Raw genomic sequence first — 22,385 nt, 5'->3', positions numbered from 1 at the left:
TTCCTGTTTCTTTTTTTTTTAAAGGTACATCAGGCCACTGAAGCAAAACAGCATCAGTTTAACCGTGGCAGTAAACACTATATATCCAGAGCTCCGTGTGATTGTGTGCACTATATTTCCAAGGTCTAGACAGTTACTGCAAGTGCAGCTGTGTTTACTTAAAGTTTTTTTTTTTCTTTTTTTTTTACAATCATTAATTAAAGACAGCTTCCAGACTGTTGGAACACCCGGACTAATATTAAGCCTTCATGTTTACCCGTCACACAATGTCTTTGACTGTTAACTATCAATTAGACATCACACTGATCTACTTCTGAAGACCCAGCTCTCCAAACCAAATGAACCATACAGTCACAGAGACTTTTACAGCAGCTGTGTCTTACTGATTCTTCCTACAAATACATACACATGTTATCAGTCACACTCATATGTTTTAGTCAAGTTCAAGTTTCATTAATGCAACAAGCAGCAGCAAGAGATAAAAGCAGACCAGTCAGTGCTATTAAAAGATGAGATCATATCACCTCCATAAAGCATTTTTACAGTGTTGACTAACTGACTTTCAGATTCGCCAAATAACTGTAAAGCAGGGTCAGAAGCCATGTTACACACAGAACACCGTTATAAGGAAGACCTTGACCATTGTCTCCGAGTCTTATTCTTACTGCAGATGGTATCACAGTGCACTGTGTCAGCACACCATACAGTTCACCTCATTAATCAAGCAAGGTCACTTTAAAGTTGGATTTAAGGTGTGTGTCTCCACACAATAAGGTGCTACAGAGTCCGAGGGAACATTGTTTTATCTCAGTTTTAACATTTAACAATTAAACAGATAATAACATTTTGTTGTACACAAATAAAAGTTTAATAGATATGGACCTTGAAAAGTTTAATTTATCGATCAATGACTGGTAAATAATCTATCCTTATTAGAAAGTTAATTTCTTTTTGACAAAGAAATCACAAATTGCCCACAGAGGGGAAAATATATTGACTGCTGACATAAGATACAGTAGATACAATTCTTTCCCCACTATTTTTTTTTGGTCATATTTTCATCACAAGAGAAAAGTCTGGACTAATGTTACAGTCAACATCCACACATTTGCTGACATTTATGTGCCTCTACATGATGTACATTCATGTACAAAAAATGTGTGATGGTTGAAACTGAATTTTGCAAGTATTTTAGAGAATGAAGGGATTAAGTTGAAGCTGACGTACGCTATGATGATGAAAAAGAAGCAATGTTTCTACTCTAACAACATCAACAGCTATTGACCTAAAAAATAAGTAAATATTTCCAACTTTAGCAAAGAAGCAGATGTAGTGTATTTCATGCTTCAGGGAGAAAATCTGGTCTCCTGTGCTGGCTCTCTAAACCTATATTTCATGTGCACAAATAATCCAACACACAGGAAGAAATTAATAAAAACCTAGTAATGAATTCATGAAAATGTGGGAACAAATTGAGCACATATGTACTAACACTTTCGTTAAACATGGCCATGATATATACATATTTTCTATTTTTAACCACTACAGCTCCATACTTTATGGCAATAAATGTGAGTAGGAGTGTTGTTTGTTACACCTCTGTTTAAATAAATAAGGGAAAAAAATCTAATAGCAATATTACTGTCTTCTCTTTGCACCATATTATATGTGGATGCTACATTCATTGCCATTATATCCAATTTTAAATGAGGTCTCTTGCCAAAAATTAATGTGCTTAATGATGCACTAGTATTGACTAGTGTGGTCTCAGGAGTCAAAAGGTTCATATTCGCCTAACCATTTTGATACATCGATTGCACATGCAGTATATATTTAAGGAGAGCCTTAACTATGCATCTTTTTGACAGACATTGATTATCTCATGCAGTTAACATACATTTCCCTTTGCACCCTCTTGAAGTGTTTATGATTGCTATACAAGAAGAAGTGCAAGAACAGCCCTCAGCACTTAACCTCATCTAGACTTCAGCACTCTGCAATTTCTGCAACAGTTTTTAATTAAATATGAAGAAAAATGGGAAAACAGCCCTTGAAGGGATGCAAGGGAAGCACTCACACTTTAATTTGTTAATAGAGTGATACATCATTAGTGTAATGATTGCATCGAACCATAGGACATGGTCCTGTATACACCCATAGTGACATCCAGTAGACATGATACATGAAGTACATTACTGTAAGCATGAATCCCTAATACAAAGTGTGTGTTAGGGGAGTCACACATGAAGTGTTTACCCCCAGTCTCACGCCATGTCTAGATATGTTTCGCAAATTTCTTTGGCAATGGCCCGACTGTGAAAGTGATTATGCACTTCTATTCATGTCCCAGGGTAGGTTACCGCTTCTTTATTTAATCATGTTGCTCTAAATAGTACGAGACCTGGGAGTTCTTCCTGTGAGATTATTGTTTTTTTACATGAAGCCGCGAGACAAAGAAAGCCTTTCCAAAGGTTCACAGGCAATACTTAACACGACTAAGAGTCTGCATTTAAGGCTGCTGCTCTCTGAGACTGTGTAAAGAACACCTAAGATGGATGGATAAATTTAACCTTAGCAGAGCTTCTAATTCAAAATAGCTGTGCAATTGAGTTGAGTAGAAAAGAAAAAAGAAAAAAAAGATGAATGACTAAAACAACGAGAACATGAAGTACGATATGAAGGTAAAAACCCATGTGATATTGTCACACACTGCAGGTGCACAGGAAGTAAAACTGTATTTCCCAAGTTCAGCTGAAACAGTTTAGTCATTCATCAATGTTCAATTACAATGAAAGACACAGCATCATATAAAACTTTCTACACAATCACTACAAACAATGACAACTTTACAGCAGCACCACAGGAAAATCAGGAATGTCAGAAAAATGCATCTTCTAGAGAGCACAAACAGCAGAAAAATTCATTCAGTAGTTTTTGAGATACTTCAGTCTATCTGTACCAAAGTGGTTGGTACACATATGGACTAGCAAGGTACATCAACATCTTTGGACTCACACCATGGTGAAGGCAAAGAACACCAAGATTGGGTAAACAAGAGCCAGTAAAGTATGCCTTTGTTATCTCTGGGCTGATGTACAGCTTCTAAAATGCCAGTCGGTATGAGATAAGTAGCACTGCAGTGGTAAAGGAAAAACAAAACAAACAAAAAAACAAATCTCCAATATGGGACCCTTTCAAAAATATAAATCTTCTGCAACGACACTTGGTGTGATAACTCATTCCACAAAAGCACAGGAGGATACACAAACAAATTCTGAGCTTCAGGAAAAACTTGTTTTAGACATGCTCATTTGGGGTTTACCAATAAGTCATCCAGCTGAGATTCCTACAGGGTGGGGAGCTTATCTCCGTGCTCAGACAAATGTAGCATATGGGATACCTGGTGGTGACTGAGCTGAGCAGAAAGTCTGAATACATTTCACTGATGTCTGGAGAATTTAGCCTATGCGCCTGAGTCGGAGTGTGCTGTGCAGTGTGCAGTAAGCAGGTGCATAAAAAATATAAATTCAACCAATTTTAGCAATATAATAACTTTAAATCCATTTGTATTATAACTATGAATAATGTTCGTTTTACATCAATAAAGCTATGTTCACCACATGATCAATACACTCATGTTTATCACATCAGATTTTCAAATGGACATAGATGCTATAAAACAGCCATTATATCAAAGAGCTGTTTCGTCGGTCTCAGTCACACACATACACACACAAACAGGAGCAGGTGATAATAGGGCTATTCTTTATGCGAGGTCATGAATAATTCAAACGCCACGTGCTCAAACAGATTCTTGAGTTGACAGAATAATATGACAGATTTCGCAACTGCTATTAGATGAGAAATATCAGGAATGATTTAGAGCCGGGGATGCACATGCCGTCAGTGAGCTCCAGCTGACTGCAATATTTAGACATTTTTTTGTAATCTAAACAAGCTTTATGTTTATAAATATATATGTCTTGCACCATGTTTGGCATATCACATGATGTCATTAATGCTGTTTATTGCACATTTTTTTTTTAAATTTCAAAGCATTGCATTAATAATCAAGATGTCACATCGTCATTGTTATTGCACATGCCATTCCACTCCAGCTCTGACTTCCTGGTGATGCCATTATTCCTCATTCAGCGTTAACTACATTGGAGCACATCTCCTCATGAATTTCATCTTTTCTCCTTGTTGCGAAATGACCAAACATGCGGGGAGCCATTTGGACTCTGGAAGCGTCCTTGCAGAGGAGAGAGTGATGGCAGCATTCCTCAGGCTTGGCAATTGGCCTCCCTGTGAGTCAGTGGAGAGATACTTATTGTGTTTTCATTGTTCAATAAGGCTTTGCATGAATTTCTTCCACCTCTTAGCGTACTGAGCCAAACGCTCCCTAAACACCAGAGTCTTCATTATGGCCGTGAAAGTGGGCTGGCTTGAGGTCACCCCTGACGTTCCACTGGGCTGCCTGGGGAAGTCTGGAATTAGAAAGCTACCAGTCACAGTCCATGGAAACCAACTGCGCCAAATGATCCAATCTCCTTTGTAAGTTTGGCAACAGATTTACAATGTTGTAAACTCTGCGTGGTACAGGATGCTGGGGATATAAACAAGTTCTTTCAGATTCTTACAATGCTGCGGCTGACACTCATTCTTCGTCGGAAATGTGGCTTGCAAACACTTCAGACTCAAACTTCCTGGAAATAAATAAACAAATGAGCTCTTCATGCAGCATCTGCTCACATGGAACACATTCAGTCAAGGCATGAAAGAGATGGCCAGGCTAATGAGAGCTAACTGTTCACAGCAAAATGATTAGAGCAGCTGACCAAGAAAGACATTGTGGGGGAACAATTCCTTCCAATATTATGCCTCTCTTTTTGAATATGCAAATATGTCCGGATATGCAAATTAACTGGGTAAGAATCATGCACACAGTCATTATTTCTCATGCATATAGGCCTGGCTGGAATGAAGTTTATTTGCAGCTGATAAAGAACACCCACCTACAAGAACAAAACCCCTCCTTCATCTTCAATGTGACCAGCAGATGACTCAGATGACTGTGAAACTCCCCGTCCCCCATGTCCATAATAGTTCCATTCTTCCCATGAATTCAGCCAATAGGCAATGAAGGCTATAGCAGAGCCATTGGTGCAGCATTGTCAGAGACGGACTGCTGAAGCCTGCAGCTTACACTGGATTTAATTGACTGTTGATTGTTGAATGAATGCTTCCCAGAATGTCAGGGCAAAAGCATTTCAAAAGAAAAAGGAAGCAAAAAAAAAAGCTGCCTTTAAAAGCAGCTCTGTTCAGCACAGCTCACAAGCTGCACACTCAAGACACAACACGCTTCTAAGAAAGCAGAAAAAAAAACAGCAGGTTTGATGTGCACCTGTAAGGTGCAAAACAACCCGGAACAACTTTTCCAACGACAGCACAACTTGTCTCCATAAGCATTAGTTCTTCCAGCAGCGTGGCAGGCGGCAAAGAGGAGAGGACGTGCAGCGTGCTGAACGTCGGCAAGCCGGTGAAGAAATCAAAACAGCCCCTGTCACCCATCAGGGGAGAGAGAGAGAGAGAGAGAGAGAGAGAGAGGAGGGAGAAATTACCCCCACACACCAGCCAGCATTCGGGTCCCACTGATCACAGCGCACAGGTTGTATTTATGATACGCGCATGCAACTCCCCTCTTCCTAATAAAATAATAATAAAAGTCCAGGAAATATTCCTGCTTGCTGCAGCAGCAAAGCGCCGGCGTTGTCTGAGCACAACTGAGAGGGTCCAGTTCAGGGGGGGAACCCTTTTGACTCGAATTAAGGAGAGGCTGAATGAGAGAGGAGGAAAAAAAAGAAATGAAAAGGGAGGAGGAGGAGGAGGAGGAGGAGGAGGGCAGGGAAGAAAGTGGTGGTGTTAGAGTCAGACGCAGCGGCAGTAAGAAGCGTACGTACGTGCTTTATCTTAGCGGCTGAGTGTGACGTGATATTGCAGCCTGCTCCTGGAGCTCTGCAAGCACCAAGCAAAGCGCGTCTATTTCTCTCTGTGTTGTAACTCACAAGCCCCAAACACCTTACATCCACCCACTACGGATCTTCTTTTTCTCCCCCCCGGTTTTTTTGTCCAGAAAGGGGGTGCGCGACTTATTGGAGTCTGGGAAACAGAGACGTGGAGTCTGTCGATTTAATTTATGGTAATACTGTAAGAATTGCTCTCTTCTTCTTCTCATCACTCCAAGAATTTCTTCCCCTCTCTGCCTCCCTTGGTCTTTCTCCCCCGTCTCTCTCTCCTTCTCTTGCGCGCTCTCTCCCTCTCTCTCTCTCCCTTTCTCTTTCTCGGTGGCTGTCGTGTGTTTGTTGCGCTCCGTTTTGATGGGAAAAACCCAGAAGAAGAAGAAGACGGGGGGATATGAGCGGCCAGACCGGAGTGTAACGCATTTTATTTTCATCCATTGAACCATCTTGTTGCGCCGGACTTCTATTGTCGGGAATGGGGAGTATTGATTCATTGGAAGGCTGCAGAATTTATTTATAAAGGATGTGGTCAAGTATGTTGGAAAAATAGCCATAGCTTCCGCAGTGTAAGGTAAGATATTGTAATATTATTATTATTTTTATTGTGATTGCCTATGAAAACGCTATTTTCATGTGTCATCTGTCAGTTAAAGTTTAGCCTGCCCCTGTTAAATATTTGCTCTGTCTGCTAGAAATGATGGCTTTGGAGCGTTCATCCGCTCGCATTAGTGCAGGGTGCTTAACAGATGATTTTTAAGAGCTGATCTCTCTCTTAAGAGGCAAAAATCACTTTAAAGTGCCGAGCGTCGGACTGACACAGCATGAGATGTAACCCGTGTCTCTATATTCACATTTCCTCTCGAGACGAAATTGCTCTTAGAAGCCCAGCAATAAAATCAGCGTCTCTTGACGACCGATTTCTCGCCTCCAGAATACTGATTTTTTTTTTGTGTGTGTGCAGCCTTGGCCATGAATCTTGCGCAGGGGATGTGGAAACATATGGATTTATCGCGGCAAAGGCTGATCTAACTCCACAAATCCTTATATAACACATATATCCCTCTAATGTGGCGTGACGGGCAGGTTTTATCATTCAGAAAGAAAGAAGTTGAAGAGACGCAGGTGTACATTTATCTATTCTGTTCAAACTGGTATAGCCTACTTTGGATTTGAACGCCTACAGACACACATGTACACATGCACACACACAGTTTGAGGCGCGCGCACACACACACGCACGTTCTGCTGTGACACTGCTCACAGCTGCATTGCCTGTAGGATTAAAGCAATCAGGACATCGCATTGCATTCTCTTCCTCTCTCTCTATCCCTCTCTCTCTCTTTTCCATCTCTCACACGCGTGCACGCCACGCATGTAAGCTCAAACACACACACACACAGACACACACGAACACACACTGGCTCTTTATCAAATTGCATTGTCAAATATGTCAAGCCTGAATTTCGGAGACATGCAGGTCGGTTTTTTTGGGACCGAAAGCGCGCAGCAGAGAGAGAAAAAGGGTTTTTTTGTTTTGTTTTGTTATTTTTTTATATATAAAATCTGACAATGTGTCTTCTTCATATTATCTCTAACTGTATTGTGAAGAAGCAGCGTAAACCATAAAGAATACACAGCTTGTTGAAAAGATCCTGGCTACTGCGTAAAAATGAGCAGTTGCATCCCACAAGTCGTGAGGAGCTGCACTGACTTGCACCCTCACCGTTTGTCTTTTGGTGTCAGATATTCTAAATAGCTACATTTGGATATCTCCAGGGATTGTGCCATACCAAATACGACCCAATTAATAATGTCTAAATGACTCACATTATTGCACCCACCTCCCCTCAGCAAAATAAATAAATAAATCGTGGCTAAAGCAGCCACAAGGTGGCAATGTTTGCACAAAGTATAGTGATGAGGGGGGGGGGGGGCGGCAGGATGTGGATATAAAAGACATGTTGCTGAGGTTAATGTGTCTTTTTTCTTTTTTACTCATTACACGACATAATAAGAACCATCTGAGACACATCAATCAGACCTGATAGAGATCATCTACCATGATTGTTGTGTGCTGTACTTTAACACTCCTTTGTGTAATTATCTTTATTTATCTCTCCCTGCAGGCCAAATGACATAGGATGAAGGCTGTTCGAAACCTGTTGATTTATATATTTTCCACCTATCTTCTGGTTATGTTTGGATTAACTGGTGCCCAAGATTATTGGTGTTCCACTCTGGTCAAGGGGGTCATTTATGGATCATATTCGGTGACTGAAATGTTTCCCAAGAACTATACAAACTGTACATGGACGCTGGAGAACCCAGACCCTACCAAATACAGCATCTACCTGAAGCTATACAAGCGAGACTTGAGCTGCTCTGAATATTCTTTGCTTGCTTATCAGTTTGATCATTACTCACATGAGAAGATCAACGAGTTGTTGAAAGTCAATGAGTCTATAGTGTACCTGTGCGATTCGAAGAATATTTACATATTTTTGCTGTACGACAAGAATTTCGTTCAGCTGCGGAGAGTTTTCCCTTACGATTATAATGGATTGACGCCACCGAAGCTGGATGAAGAGGAGAAGTCTATTGTGGAGTTCTTGGTGTTGAATAAGGCGAGCCCTAGCCAGTTTGGGTGTCAAGTGCTTTGTACGTGGCTGGAAAACTGCCTGAAATTAGAGAAAGGGACAGTGGAGACGTGCGGGATTGTGTATACAAAATGCACATGTCCTCAGCATTTAGGCGATGGAGAATCAGAGAGCATGCTCATGCTCAACAATGTGGTCTTACCCTTAAATCCACAAACAGAGGGTTGCTTGTCACCCCAACTACAAGCCGGGCAGATCTGCAATCTGAGCGCAGAAGTGAAGCGGCCTCCTAAAGAAGGTGAGTATTACGTTTTCTTCCTCCTCTAAGCTGAAAAAAGTTGTAATGGACTTTCTGTATGCATTAAGATAGCAATCATGACAATGAAATGTGCACGTCAATCACTCCTATCTCTGCCCTGATTGCATGTTTGAAGTGTGATGGCCCATGAAACAAAGAGCACACATAGATATATGGACTGTAGTTGGCTCAGAAATGTGTCAACTTCAAGAACAAAGCTGCCAGAGGAGTTGGGTGTAGTAAAGACCACACCGGCACAAACCAAACCATCTATAAAAAAAAAAAAAAAAAAGGGAGGGGGGGGTCTTTTCATTTGGTTGGACTGAATTCAAAATGCACTATCATTGCTGTGAATTTAAAATGGCTGTATTTGTACACATCAGCATCAGAGTTAAAATGGCTGCAAATCCCAAAAATTACATAGATTTCTTATACGTTTTTATACATTTATGTCAATGTCATCCATGCAAAGACCAATGATGGTCAACATGGACACGTCTTTCATATATTTATTTATGTATTTTATTGGCATCTATATCACACAGAAAAATTGGGATCATGGAAGCAGCAGTGTCCGGTTGGATCACATTGCCCAAGCAAAAAAAAAAAATAATAAAATAATCCAACACATTAGATTAGATTAGATTAAAAGAGCTGTTCTGAAAGGATGCTTCTTGTTCAGTGTTGCCATAGAGCAATGCAACGTATTTTCACTGTATGTTGGAATTCATGTTATAACAACCTAGGATCAAAGGCTTACAATGGCATTATCAGTAGATGTGTTTGTACGTCTGATTTACACACATATGTACATCCACACAAATTAACTGGTACACAGTTGAATGAACACCTAATGGTTGAAAAGAGTCATAATAATTCTAGGTATTCATGTCAACCAGCTTGCACTACATTCTTGTAGCTTTTTTAAAAATAAATTACAAAGAAGACTGATCTTAACGTATAGCTGCTTAGATTTTAACAGACAGCAGAGGAAATCACCCCCAGAGGGATAATCTTAGATACTTCAGAAGCTGAGGTACGTTTACTGTGAGATGTAAAGAAGGACTGTGTTCATCACTAAGAAAAAAACATAAAGAAACAACCTAGCAATTTCTTGGCAGGTGAAATGATAGCAGAAATATAATGAAGCTATTTTTCCTTGTGGCACTTACCAAAATAGCAATTGGTATAATGGTACCCTGGAAAACAGGTGACAGTTTTCTAATCAAGAAGAACTGATGAATATCGATTGCAGTAGTTCAGCTGTTTGGTTGACTCCTGCTGAGTGCTGCTACATGCTATGTTTTTGTTTTTTTATAGAAATGTTTATTACTTTACACTATGATGAGTTGTTACTCTTGCTCCACTTTTTCCATTTGATTTAGTAAGCGGCTAACCTTCATCAAGTTGGATGATAAACCCATGTTGAGTGCCATTTGCCAAACCTTGCACTAGAGCCCTTAGGCAATAATGCATACTGTATCTGATGCAAATTACCATTACACTTCAGCCCACAGTCAAGTAGCATGTGTAGCAACAACCAAAAGTATGACTCAGCTGTGTATCTTATCAGATAATTTCATCATTTATGTTCATGTCACAAAAATGAAGCTTTATGTTTATTTTCATAGCAGAATTCTCTGCTCCCAAATAACATTTGGCATTTTTCTATCAGCATGTTAATAACAGCTTAAGAGCACAGCTTATTTTTTCCTCCCTCCCTCTCCCGCTCTCTCTCTCAGAAGATTTTCCACAAGCTTCTATTTATAGGGTTGGTTGATGGAAGGTTTGAATAAATCCGTTTTCATCTGGATAACGGGGAGATCACCATCGGGTTTAAAAGAGCACTGTGTCTCCTGTGGCATCATGGTGACAGAGTGGGTGTTCCTGACGAAGAATAAAGGATTACAAACAGACGACAAGAGCTCCATTTGATAAAATCGCACATCTTTGATCTTCTCAGTTGCTGGTAGAGCATGGCTTCAGAAGCACATCAAAAGAAAAGCAGGAGCTGGAGGTTGTCCTCCAGCCATGCCACTGAAATACCCCACCAGTGTTTCACACAGACACAGATTTTTAAAGGTTAAAGCTCTTAACAGTTTGAGGTGATTATTCAGATAAAAACTCTCTTTCCTTGGTATTGTGGGATTTCTTTTTTATAAAACAAAAATCCATAGTGGTACAATGGCATCCAGATGTACTACTCAGATGACTCATTTATGCAGTTTTATTTTTATCGCATTCTCCCATTTCATGAATAAAAGTTGTAGAAGGAGCCAGCACAGTGGCGCAGTGGCACTCACAGCGAGACAGATTTAATTCTTGATCTCTTTTCTTTTTCCTCGTGTGTTCTGTGTTTGTGTGGGTTTCCTCCCACATCCCACACAATCAAAATCAACGAGTCTGATGACTCGGAGCGGCTCATAGGTGAATGAGCGACTGTCTGCGTTGGCTCTTTGAAGTCCTTTGTGTTTTTAGAATGCTTGTTTTTTTTTGGAGTAGTCAAATTAAAATGCTTTAAGTGAAAGCTTGTTAGAATATTTCTCATACATTGTTAGAGGATTCAGTAAACAGGCATGTTCTCGACCCTTTTTTTCCTAATCACGTTCACAAGCTTTAACACTGCAATTCCTCCATGAGCTTTCTCAGCTCCTCAGCTCCTCAGCAGCATAGTGGCTTGTTGTGTGACTGATTCTACTTGTGTGTCCTTGACTAAAAGGAAAGACGTCTTCCTCTTTGTCTCATTTTGTTGAAAGTTGTCAGTTTTTCGTGGATCAGGGTCAAGGAGTGTCATTGTCTGAGAGGAACGGGTCTTTGTTGCACGTCCTTCAATGTCTTTACTGTTAGTGAAGCCTCAAACTGTGACAGTAAGAGGCCTCTCTAGCCTGCTACCTTTTGTGTTGCCCAAATTGTGTGTCACTGAAAATTTCAAACTAAGTTTAAGTGCTCTGGTGAGATTTTCAAGTTTATATAACTGCACCAACCTCTACTCCCTCTTCCTGTTTCTGCGAGGAGACTGAATTATTGGTAATAGTGGGGAAAAAAAGACAAATGTAAAGTGACAGTACAAAGCTTTTGGGAGGTAACAGTTTAAAATTTGTTTGAACCGAACGGAAACTTGTGTAAAATATTCATATGAATATTTTATGAATCCACAAAGTGGGTCTTCAAATTCATTGTTAGTACAATAAGTAGGTTAGAAATGACTGACATCACAGATATGAGTCCAGATCCTCTGTTTTCCACTTGAGAGAAAAGAGTTCACTCTTGTGATCACTAATTTGACTCTTAGATGCAATATGTATAAACTATATTAATTCTTTATTTCAAGATTTCTTTCAAAAGAACATATAAACTGAAAGGCATTAAACAGCATACAGAAACATGTTATGACTACATGCGGATGCTCGTTTTATCATTACGGCTCCTGATGACGCATAGCATGTGCCATGTGGAAAATGATAATAAGATTTATTGGCGAATGAAATGTGTGCGTAGCGTTATAATGCACTGTCACCCGCCAAAGTCCTGAGCACTGCAGCAGCTCAGCCCCGCTGCCTCACATAGTGAGGCCTTTTATTCACTTTGGATCTCAGTCAAGTCACTCAGTAGTCACACTGCATTATGCTCACCCCCATTGTTCAGTACACTTGGAGGCCATTTTAGTTCCAATTCAGTGAAGGAGAGGGCTCAGATCAACAGCACAGAATCTGTTTTATCCTAGACAGGCATTATTTGTCCACAGTTATAGTCAATGTCTTGAGCATTCAATGCCTAAATTCTGCCTAAAAACTGCAGCTTTTGAAAACATCTAATTTTTAGCCTGCTATAAATATTGCTCCTGAGATTAGCTCTTAGAATTTTAGATATGGTATTTTTTCTGTTTTTGTAGGAGGATATACAGTTTCCAATGCATCTTCTTAAGGCATCATTGTATAAGATGGTGAATAAAAGTTGTTGGGGAACGAGAAGGTCAGACAGAAATCTTATTAGACTCTAGGACCCTGAAGAATCAGCGTGAAACTATCAGCCATCCCCTTAACTGTGTATTAAATGTTGACTAAAAAAAGAGCTGATGCAGAGTGTGAAATGATGAAGCTTTATGCTTTAATCAGTTACACAGCTTTGGGTCAATTCTAGTTATTTTTTTTATGGAACTGCTAAAAAGTATAAATATAATCAGTACAGTCTTCAAATGGCCCAGGTGGATATTTCTGGAAATAAAAATTCATGAAGCTCTGAGGTGACTTTCAGTCATTTTATACAATGATATAGAACTACAAAACTGTTGTCATGTTTAAAGACCTGCTTAAACCACTCAGACTGTCACACATGGATGCAAATGGGCTTATTGGACACACAGTAAAACACAGTTCACCACATGAGATGTGATAATCACAGAGATAAAACTTTCACAGCGTGTCTATAATACCAAACAGTAGTTGCTGATAATTGCATCTACAACAAGAGATCAGAGCATCCAATATTTGGCAGAAAAACTATTTTCTGCCAAAGTTAATTTAGGTTTACTTATTTTGCAAAGTTCAAGCTAAAAAAAAAAAAAAAAATCACTGACTTAATCATGAATCCTGACATTTTCCGAATGCGTCTTTCCTTTCGACATTCTGCATTGCTCTAGCTGTGATTCTAACAATGATAACCTGGCAGTAGAGAGGACGCAGATCAGCTGTGCTCACTGTTGTTCATTTGACATGGATTGGCGATCCTCAGTCTTGAGGCTCTATTTCAGCAGCATGACAATTGGAAGTCAGAGTGATAACTCTTCACTATGCACCCACAGTCTGTGCACTGCCTCCCAGTAAATTAAAGCCTTGTGTCGTCACAACTGAACTGCAGACGGGACGCAATGGAATGTAAGTCTGGAGGAAAACCTGAAATACAATTTAAAAAAGTGAAGACACTATTTTATGGTTTTCAGACTATCTAGAAGCTATTACACAGTAAGAATGGGTGACTGCAAAATTGAGTGGATAAATGTGAAGTTATAATGCTGCTTGCATGAGAAAAAGGTGATGCTGAAACTCAGACTACCTGCACATTAAAGGACAGTCTGAAAGTTTCTTTGCTAATGGTCTTTATATTTGTATCTTTTGCTTTGTTTTGTGGGATACAGAGACTTTCCATATAGGGGAAGGCTATACATACATGCATAGTGCATGCATTTTAAGGTTTCGAGCATGGCGACCTGTGGGCTGACACAGACATAAAGATTCCTGATCTACCTGCCTTATGTGAGCAGGTAGTGAATAATTAGATACTGCAAATGAAAGTGAATCCACCAACAATATAGTGGACTTTGTTTAGGAGTGCATAACCTGACTACCTTAGGAACTTAGTGGTCTCTCCCTGCAGTAGAAAAAGTATTAACCAACATAAAGATGACTTTCTTAACACCACTTTTTGTAGCAAATAACCAGAAATGGTCTAAACCTACATTTCTTAAATTAGCTCACATCAGAGTCTCTTTGGCATCATAGATGTGACAAGTCCCCACTTTTCAACTTTACAGCCCACAATAAACACAATTGTAATAAAATCTGTAAGTAACAGTTGCTGCCTATAACAATGTCATATTACAGAATGAATTGTAATCAGAGTAATGGATTATGTAATGTGGCGTCTAATTCTCTGATGTGAAGCAGCCACACCTCTTGTCCTGAAAACTGCCACGCTTCACCAGTAAAATCCTGCATAAGCAATGAGGAAACATGCACGCCTGATTTATTAGTGTGTGTGTGTCTGCGTATCCAGCCTGTAAGCATGTTATGAATTCCAAACAGTGGTAGATTTGTGTGTCTACCAATATATATATATATATATATATCAATGATGCACCAGCTCCCACAACTACTCATAAATTCTTCTTGAAACGCCACAGATTTGCCTGTTTAGCATTCAGGCTTTCATTCACAAAGTAACAAATCTAAACCGCCACTGTGTTGCAGACAGTGTTGGAATAGCGCTGATGTGATACATTACACATGAAGAAAATCAAATACAAGGAGGTGCAAAGTTCCTGCCTGAATGTCCTCTGTTTATAATGCTTCTACCAATTTGCCTAATTACTGTTTTTAACCAATATTCACACACAGGCTGTTATGTGGACACTGCAGCTTCATGCAGCACACTAGTGTCTATCTGTTCTTTGTCAAAGCCTCCTAGCAGTAACATACTGCTTCATCACCACCACAACACTTATTATCAGGGAAACATTTCCATTTGTAATGGTGTGTCTTCACACACACAGTGCAACCAGCCTCTATTTTGCAATGTATGAGTTAACGATGAGTAGACCTTATAAATCAAAGGAATAGCCACTGTTGTGATCTTGTTTCCTTTGACTTCAAACAGGCTTCTATATGAATGAAAACACAATTAATGAATCTCTGTAGACGAAGATGACTGGCTCATCTTCTTATTATACAAATTAGATTTGTTTACTGCCTCATATGCATAATAAAGTAGAATGTTTTCTGATTTACTGCCATAACAAAGGAGAGAAGTGAACACTACCAACTTCCATTTATATGTAACAGGACCTCAACAACAGCAATTGCAGCCATCACATCATATCATATGACAAATTATTCTAGAATGCAAAACACTTAACTACCTAAGTGAGCCTCAACAACCACACTCCAAATGATACACAAAATCCACATGACTCTGTTACAGCTATGAAAGGAGGGTGAGTCTCAGCCAGTTCTCAATGTGGATGAAAACTCTCAAATGCCTTCAACATTTTTTCTATTTGTAAGCTAAAAAAAATAATCACATTCTAACTTTTGTGTGGGCCAGCTTATTGTGGTAAATTTTATCAAGCCCTTGTTGTGTGGTGCCAGAGATTTTAATGTGAATTATGCACTGCTTTCAGCCTCTCACTTGCATGCTACTGCATTTCAACCCAGTTAGTTTTGGCCTGTCACTGGATGGCTATTTCAGCCCACAGAGGAGAGGCATTTGCATAAACATCCACCCACAAAACCTGGCAAATGAGTCTGTCACTCAAACACACTGTCTATGTGGGAAAGTGGAAGCAAAATCCATTTTTTTTAAAGGAGCTTCTGTAGCTGCTCTCACTGGCGGTCCCCTCTGCTGGGTATAGCAAGTGTCCTCATGTAGCTGTAATGGATGCTGCAAGGTATACTATGATCTAGGGCAGCAAACACACTTACATAAACAATGTCACATAACAAAAACATGTTGTCTACATGTTCTCTTATTTGTTAGGGCAGTAAGAATTAAGGTGTTAGGAAACTGTGCAAAATCGATACCATGGCAGCTACTTCTACCACTATGACCAATAATAATAACTAAAATGAAAATAATAAAATCCATTCAAGATCTAGACAATCACAGGAGAAGCTTCATGCACCACAGCCTACCAAGCAAAATCTGTCATTTCAAAGGAAAAAATACCATCTTTTGCTAATAGTAAACCTATACAAAAGCAGAAGAGCAAGCGCAATATTACATTAAAAAGTAGTGGGTATTATTTCTGTAGAAGATGATAAACAGAGTAAATAAACAAACTTTACATAATCCACTATTCAACAAACAAGTACAGCAAAAGTGGTTCTTTGAATCTGGTCACCGTTCAGGGAAAGATGTCTAAGAAGGGTGCATTAAGTGTGAAAGACGTACGCTTGTGTAAAAGTGCAATAACAACAAACTGAACTTAAGTTAACTTGAACAGTGAAATAACAAACCGTCATCTCCAAATGAATATGGAGTATGGATATTTCCAGGCCTTGGAAACAACCATCATAAATGGGCCTGCTGCCTAATATGTCATGTATTGTTAGGGGCAGATTGGAAAGTTTTACCTTGTAAAAGTTTTCCCTGTTTTTTTTTTGTTTTGCCTCACCCCGTGGATATGAAGTCCATAGAAGTGGTACAGCCGCCAACCACCTCATCTAATTTTGCTGACACCGTACACCATACAGATGTGCCATCATGGCCATCTGGTGTAAATGTAACCATGTTTTGTGCCTGAGATATGTCATTATAAACGAACACGGCATGTGTTTTCCAGATGTGCTGCAATGTGCTTGAGCAGTGCTATTACAGTGATGACATAAATCATAAGAAAAACATTGACATAATTTTTGCTGTGACTAGTGATGTGTGAGAGATCAATCAACAAGCATATCAAAGTAATTAGTTTTATTAAGTAACTAATGGGTCTAGTTTGTGTAAATATCAGTATTAGGTAAGATAAACAGCAGCAGAGCTGTTTCTGAGACATTGCTCTAAATTCCAAAATTTTGGGGGACATATTTTCAAATGGCACCCCTAAGTAGTGCTTGACAGATGCATGATGGGATATTTTGGTAGCGGCCATCACTAAGACAGCTGACATTTGCTTCCACTGCCTGCAATGTTTCCATGGAGCATTGTGGGTATTCAGCTCTTCTCATTGTAAGGAGAAATGTTACATAACGTGGCATGAGATTCAGAAATTATCACTCTGCAACACTCTTGTGCTAAATTGCCTCGTCCGCAGCTCTCTGTCCTTCAGAGCACCGAGGAGAATGAAGGGCAGTGAATCTGTTTTGATGGTCTATCACAACTTAATAATAGTGGCGAGTCATGTAAGTTAAGTCAAATATAGTTATGCCTCACAAATTAAAAGGTGCACACTTGACATGTCGCAATCTTATTAAACAACAAAATAACCTGCAAATTATTTTATTAGTTATTCAATTATTTTCTCTATTGAACTATTTGGTCAGGAAATAGTAGTAAACAAACATCCCAGTATAAGAATAATATATTTCCACTTAACTAAATTTGTTTTTTGTGGTTATAATTTCCATGATTCTGAACACAATAAATGAAACATTAAATGGAGGGGTGGCTGCTGTTTCACAGACTGCAGGTGGTTTCTTGTCAGTGAAATTGGAATTCAGCTTTGCTTTCCTGATTAAAATAACAAGCTTGAGTAGAAATAATTGTTGGCTATCCTGTCTGGACCTGCTGATATTTAGCATATCGAGATTGGAATCAGAATAGTTTATCAAATTTCGCAGGGGGACTTAATTTACAAGTCAGATTTATACCACATTCATAGTGGTGCCAAAGTCAGATTTGAGCTGAATTTCTGGATACAGCGTTGTGTCACAGTCTGCCTGTTTAAATCAAATTTCAAACTATCGCCTTTCCACCACTGGCAACCAACACACAACAATGATGTCACATTCAGAGCATGGTTAGCCTGCCAACACTGCTGTGCATCTTAAACTCATCTGTCACTGATGCTGTCTGGTGCAGTGGCAGAGTTCTGCACCACAACAAGATATTGCCATGGTGTGAAGAAAGAAAAAAAAAAGATGGGCCTGCAGTGTGTTGGTCTCATTTTGGCCAGCTAGTTAACATACCCACACAACACTGAGCCTTTACTATGGCAACCAGCCTAGATGGCTTCACAAGACCCGATCGTGTAATTCCCAATCGATCACTTACAAATAGCCGTGTGGCCCGTGAGCCTAGGAATTAGATTGGAGACAAAAATGTGATGTATCTGCCATCTGCTGTCATAAATCCACGATACCTTATCTATCATTGTGAGGGTCAACAAATGCCATGACATGACAGATTTCAACTTTTTGTTTGACTTTTTTCAATTTGTCTAGGAAGTCGAGTTATTGAAGACTCTAATGGCAGCTATGTAAAGCTGTACTACTAATGCTAATGCTAATAGTGCTAACAAGCGGGTCATTCATTTTACACAAGCTACTATTAAACTATTTGCTATCAGGTCATGACAACTCAGTTATTCATATGTTTCAGATTAAATTTTGTACCTCATATTGTGACTGATTGTTGTTATGGCGGAAAGGAACACACACACACAGTGGCTACCATTAGAAAGAACATACCTGTGGCCGCTGGTATCAAAGCCATTTACTTGTGTGTCATAAAAATATCACACTTCTCTTGTTTTTAGACCAGAACATAAACATAGCTTATTTTCACCTGCTTAAACAAATGACCCGTGCTGTCATTTTCCCCTGAGAGGATAGCCTCTGTGTTTTTCTGGCATTAATTTACCAGCAGCCCACAAAGTCCTCAAACAAAGAAGCACTGCTTCTCTACCCTGGAGATCATCCTTACTTTACCTTACATTTCAAATGCGAAAAAAAAAAACAGGAAAATACTTCTTAATTATTCATTCAAACCCCCTATATACCACATCTCTAAATTTAATAAAACGAGCAAATCACACTCCACCAAATTAGTGCTGCAGGGAGTCTTATCCTTTCTGCCAATACAGACGACGCATCAGATGGCTAAATGCTCTCTGCAGTATTGTATTAAAGAGAAAGAGTTTCAGCACAGGAGTCATAATGAAATGTGACAGATAAATCAGAAGCACTTGGGAGATGGCTTCGGATTACTGAATCAATACTGTACCACCACAGCTAGTCCAGACTTCCCAAACCTGCCCTGATTTACTCCAGTAAAAGCCTTCACTTTGACTTGCAATTATTTATCTCCTGACACTGCTTGTAATTCCAGTTTTGTGCTTAGTTCTCACAATAAAATGCACAGTACTGTGAAAATGAAAGGGTAATATTATGTAAATAAAGTTCTGAGAAAGCGCATCACTTTACTGTCATATGCGGTCAAACACTTCTGAGAAGCATACATTTCCGGGTGTCACAAATAGCACCTACAACTGTGTGATCTCAGTCTTTCATCATGCATTTTAATCGTTAAATACTGTAGCACCTCAACAGCAGCTGGAAATTTTACATTGTGCTGACCGGTTAATGCACTCACCTTGCTGCAATGGCATACAGTAAAAGTGTCCTCAGGGTGCGTTCAGGACATCGTAACATCACTGTGGGGTGGTTACAGGAGCAACAGGGCATACCTTTGATCACAAAACACAGAACAAGGACAGGTCAGTAAAACAGACATGTCCAGCTATGTGCTAAGCACCTTAAACATGTCACACTATGTATATATATATATATAAATATGTAACCACTAATGATTCAGCATTACTGCTTCCTGTTCAGAGGCCATGTTTTGTCTAAAATGAATCAATACAGGCATGATGGCTGGAGGTGGTCATACTTGTGCGTCATCTGCTCATGTGTTTACTCATTCACACAAAAACACCCTCCCCCCAAAGAATAAAAAAAAATTCAGCTTTCAGTAAACAGAAGGACATAGCTATTAGAAAATGGTCTATGAAAAAATACACAGCACCATTGGTATTAGCAAGGTTATGAACGCATTCGAGCCTATATTTGATGCTGTCCTATTTAAAATGCCTGCACACCTTGAATATGTGTTGTACTACAATATGTACACAGTCATTAGAAACATGCTTTTGCCATAGATCTATCAGCGGGTGTGTAATTGCTCACAAAGACACAAAGGAAAGTATTTATAAAGCTGCATTCCTCGGTGTGATCCTGCCATGAACTGAAGCACCGGCGGCTGACAAGAGTTCATCCCTTATTATAGTTTCATACAATATAAACCTGTGATTGGATTATACAAGAGGTGAACCAAGCATGGTGAGTCAGTGTCAGTGTTCCTCCCTGTTATGACGGAGACGTCTAATACGGCACTGGGCATATTTTTCATTACAGTAAACTGAAGCCATGCCGTGGCCTGTAACTGTGGATCCATGTCAGCACAGTCTGGCTGTTTGAGCTTGATGTATGACACTTTACACAAAGGGGAAAAAATTTCTTAAAAATGTCTCCTATACTATAGGTCTGATGGAAATACAGTAATCAATATTTAATAATAGAACACATCATAAACTCATTATTGCATCTTTCATGACAAATAATTTATGCGCTCTACTAGCTGCATACATCATCAGTATGTTTTGTTAACTATCGGTGATTATAAACTGCCTATTGATTTGACTTTTTATTCCGCTGCTTTCGCTCTCTGCCACTCTGAGTGTGATGCAAATCAAATATGGCTGCCATGTAAATTCTGTGTTCACTTCTGTAATCTGTTTAGCCTTTGATTTGGTGCATTCAAAGACACCTTTGTTTCCAAAGGAAACATTAATAGACCATTTCTATGTGTGAAGCAGTTTTACAAGCCTTTGATTTTGTCTCTTTGAAACACTCTTCTGTGAAAAGAGGTCATGTGACACACAGCTGCTGTGTGTGTAAGTGTGTGTGTGTTTGTGTATATTATATTAAGCTAATGAATACAGAGCAAATGACACTCAAGTGATAATGTAGAAAATAATCGGCGTGTGATTCCTGCCCCTCTTCTGAGGCAGAGCTGCATTTAATTTGTGTCACTATTTCTTTACTTATTTTATTTCTTGCACCTTATCAAGACTCATGAGAGTATTACTGTTTTTGTAGCTATGCATTTGTGTCCTTTAAGAAATAAAAACATCTTCATTGCATATAGAGGCAATTTATGTGGCCTCTAGCATCCTAATTAATATCACACTAACCTAATTATTAACATAAAATTATGTTAAGTTTAAGTCAGTTGTGTGTTAGTGTTTAGGTCATTTAATGTCAAACTACCACAGTTGTGTAGCCACTGCAGCAGCAGTATTGTTGAAAACCAAAAGCCACACCAGCTTATTTTGAAATGTGAAGGATTCCACAATAGTATTCCCTCTTCAAAGGTCGTCTGCCTGCTTTGCACTAAAATGTATCAATGCAGGCATGATGGCTGGAGGTGTTCATCCTTGTGCATCAGCTGCTCATGTGTTCTCAGTCACACGGATGAATTTCCCTTTTTTTCACCTTATTACAGTCACCGCAGCTATGTGAATCTGAATATATAGGTTTGGACCATGCAAAAAAAGTTTTTCAAATCCATTCAGTACCTTTTGAAATAAATGCATTTACTCAAGCATCTATATTTGATGTTGTCCTACTTGTGCTCATTATATTACATATCATACAATTAGGGGCTTGATTGAGATTTGTCTGTATAGTGCTATTATTGCAAACAAAGGAATTTCAATATTAGATGTTTGTTTCCTCTTTCTTTGGGGAAACAAACTGAATCTGCTCTGATAGGTCAGCCCCAGAGGGCTGCAAAGGCTTTACGCACCAATCTGTATCATCTTTGCTGGTGAAAAGGAGATGCAAGGGTATGAAGGGACATACAAATTCAAGATTTTCTTTTTACACACAATGTTAGTATACACACAACTTCCTGCACAATGACTCATCAACAAATTTTCTAAAAGTAGCTACCATTACACAGATTAGACAGATAGTAGCAGAGATACAGACACATATAAAGCATTTAAAAATCCAATTTAGATATTTTGCAGACTTCTTCCATTGTAATTGTGTGTGTGTGTGTGTGTGAATATTTCTCTAAGGCCACTGGTTTCCATGGAAACAATTGCAAATGGATGGTGCCTACTGAGTCAGTGGTGTCATGCTGAACAGGAGCCACACTTAGTTACAAAAACTATTGGTCTCCTAA

General features: G+C 39.2%; 1 protein-coding gene and 1 long non-coding RNA gene across 2 annotated transcripts in view; one reads left to right on the top strand and one right to left on the bottom strand.

Annotated features, from left to right (window-relative positions):
* The first annotated feature begins 6,403 nt into the window (after nucleotides 1-6,403).
* Nucleotides 6,404-22,385, top strand: part of adgrb3 (adhesion G protein-coupled receptor B3) — a 96,147-nt gene continuing 80,165 nt past the window's right edge. The window contains exons 1-2 of the mRNA XM_028423907.1: nucleotides 6,404-6,594; nucleotides 8,150-8,918. Of these exons, the coding sequence (XP_028279708.1) occupies nucleotides 8,165-8,918 (754 nt within the window). The 5' untranslated portion in view covers nucleotides 6,404-6,594; nucleotides 8,150-8,164. The remainder of the gene's footprint in view (nucleotides 6,595-8,149; nucleotides 8,919-22,385) is intronic.
* The window catches only part of LOC114447561 (uncharacterized), a 33,311-nt gene continuing 30,650 nt past the window's right edge, over nucleotides 19,725-22,385 (bottom strand). The window contains exon 3 of the long non-coding RNA XR_003671851.1: nucleotides 19,725-19,818. This is a non-coding gene — a long non-coding RNA (uncharacterized LOC114447561). The remainder of the gene's footprint in view (nucleotides 19,819-22,385) is intronic.

Source organism: Parambassis ranga, chromosome 15 (assembly GCF_900634625.1).
Source record: "Parambassis ranga chromosome 15, fParRan2.1, whole genome shotgun sequence".
Lineage (NCBI taxonomy): Eukaryota > Metazoa > Chordata > Actinopteri > Ambassidae > Parambassis > Parambassis ranga.
This window is presented reverse-complemented; position numbering and strand designations above follow the sequence as displayed.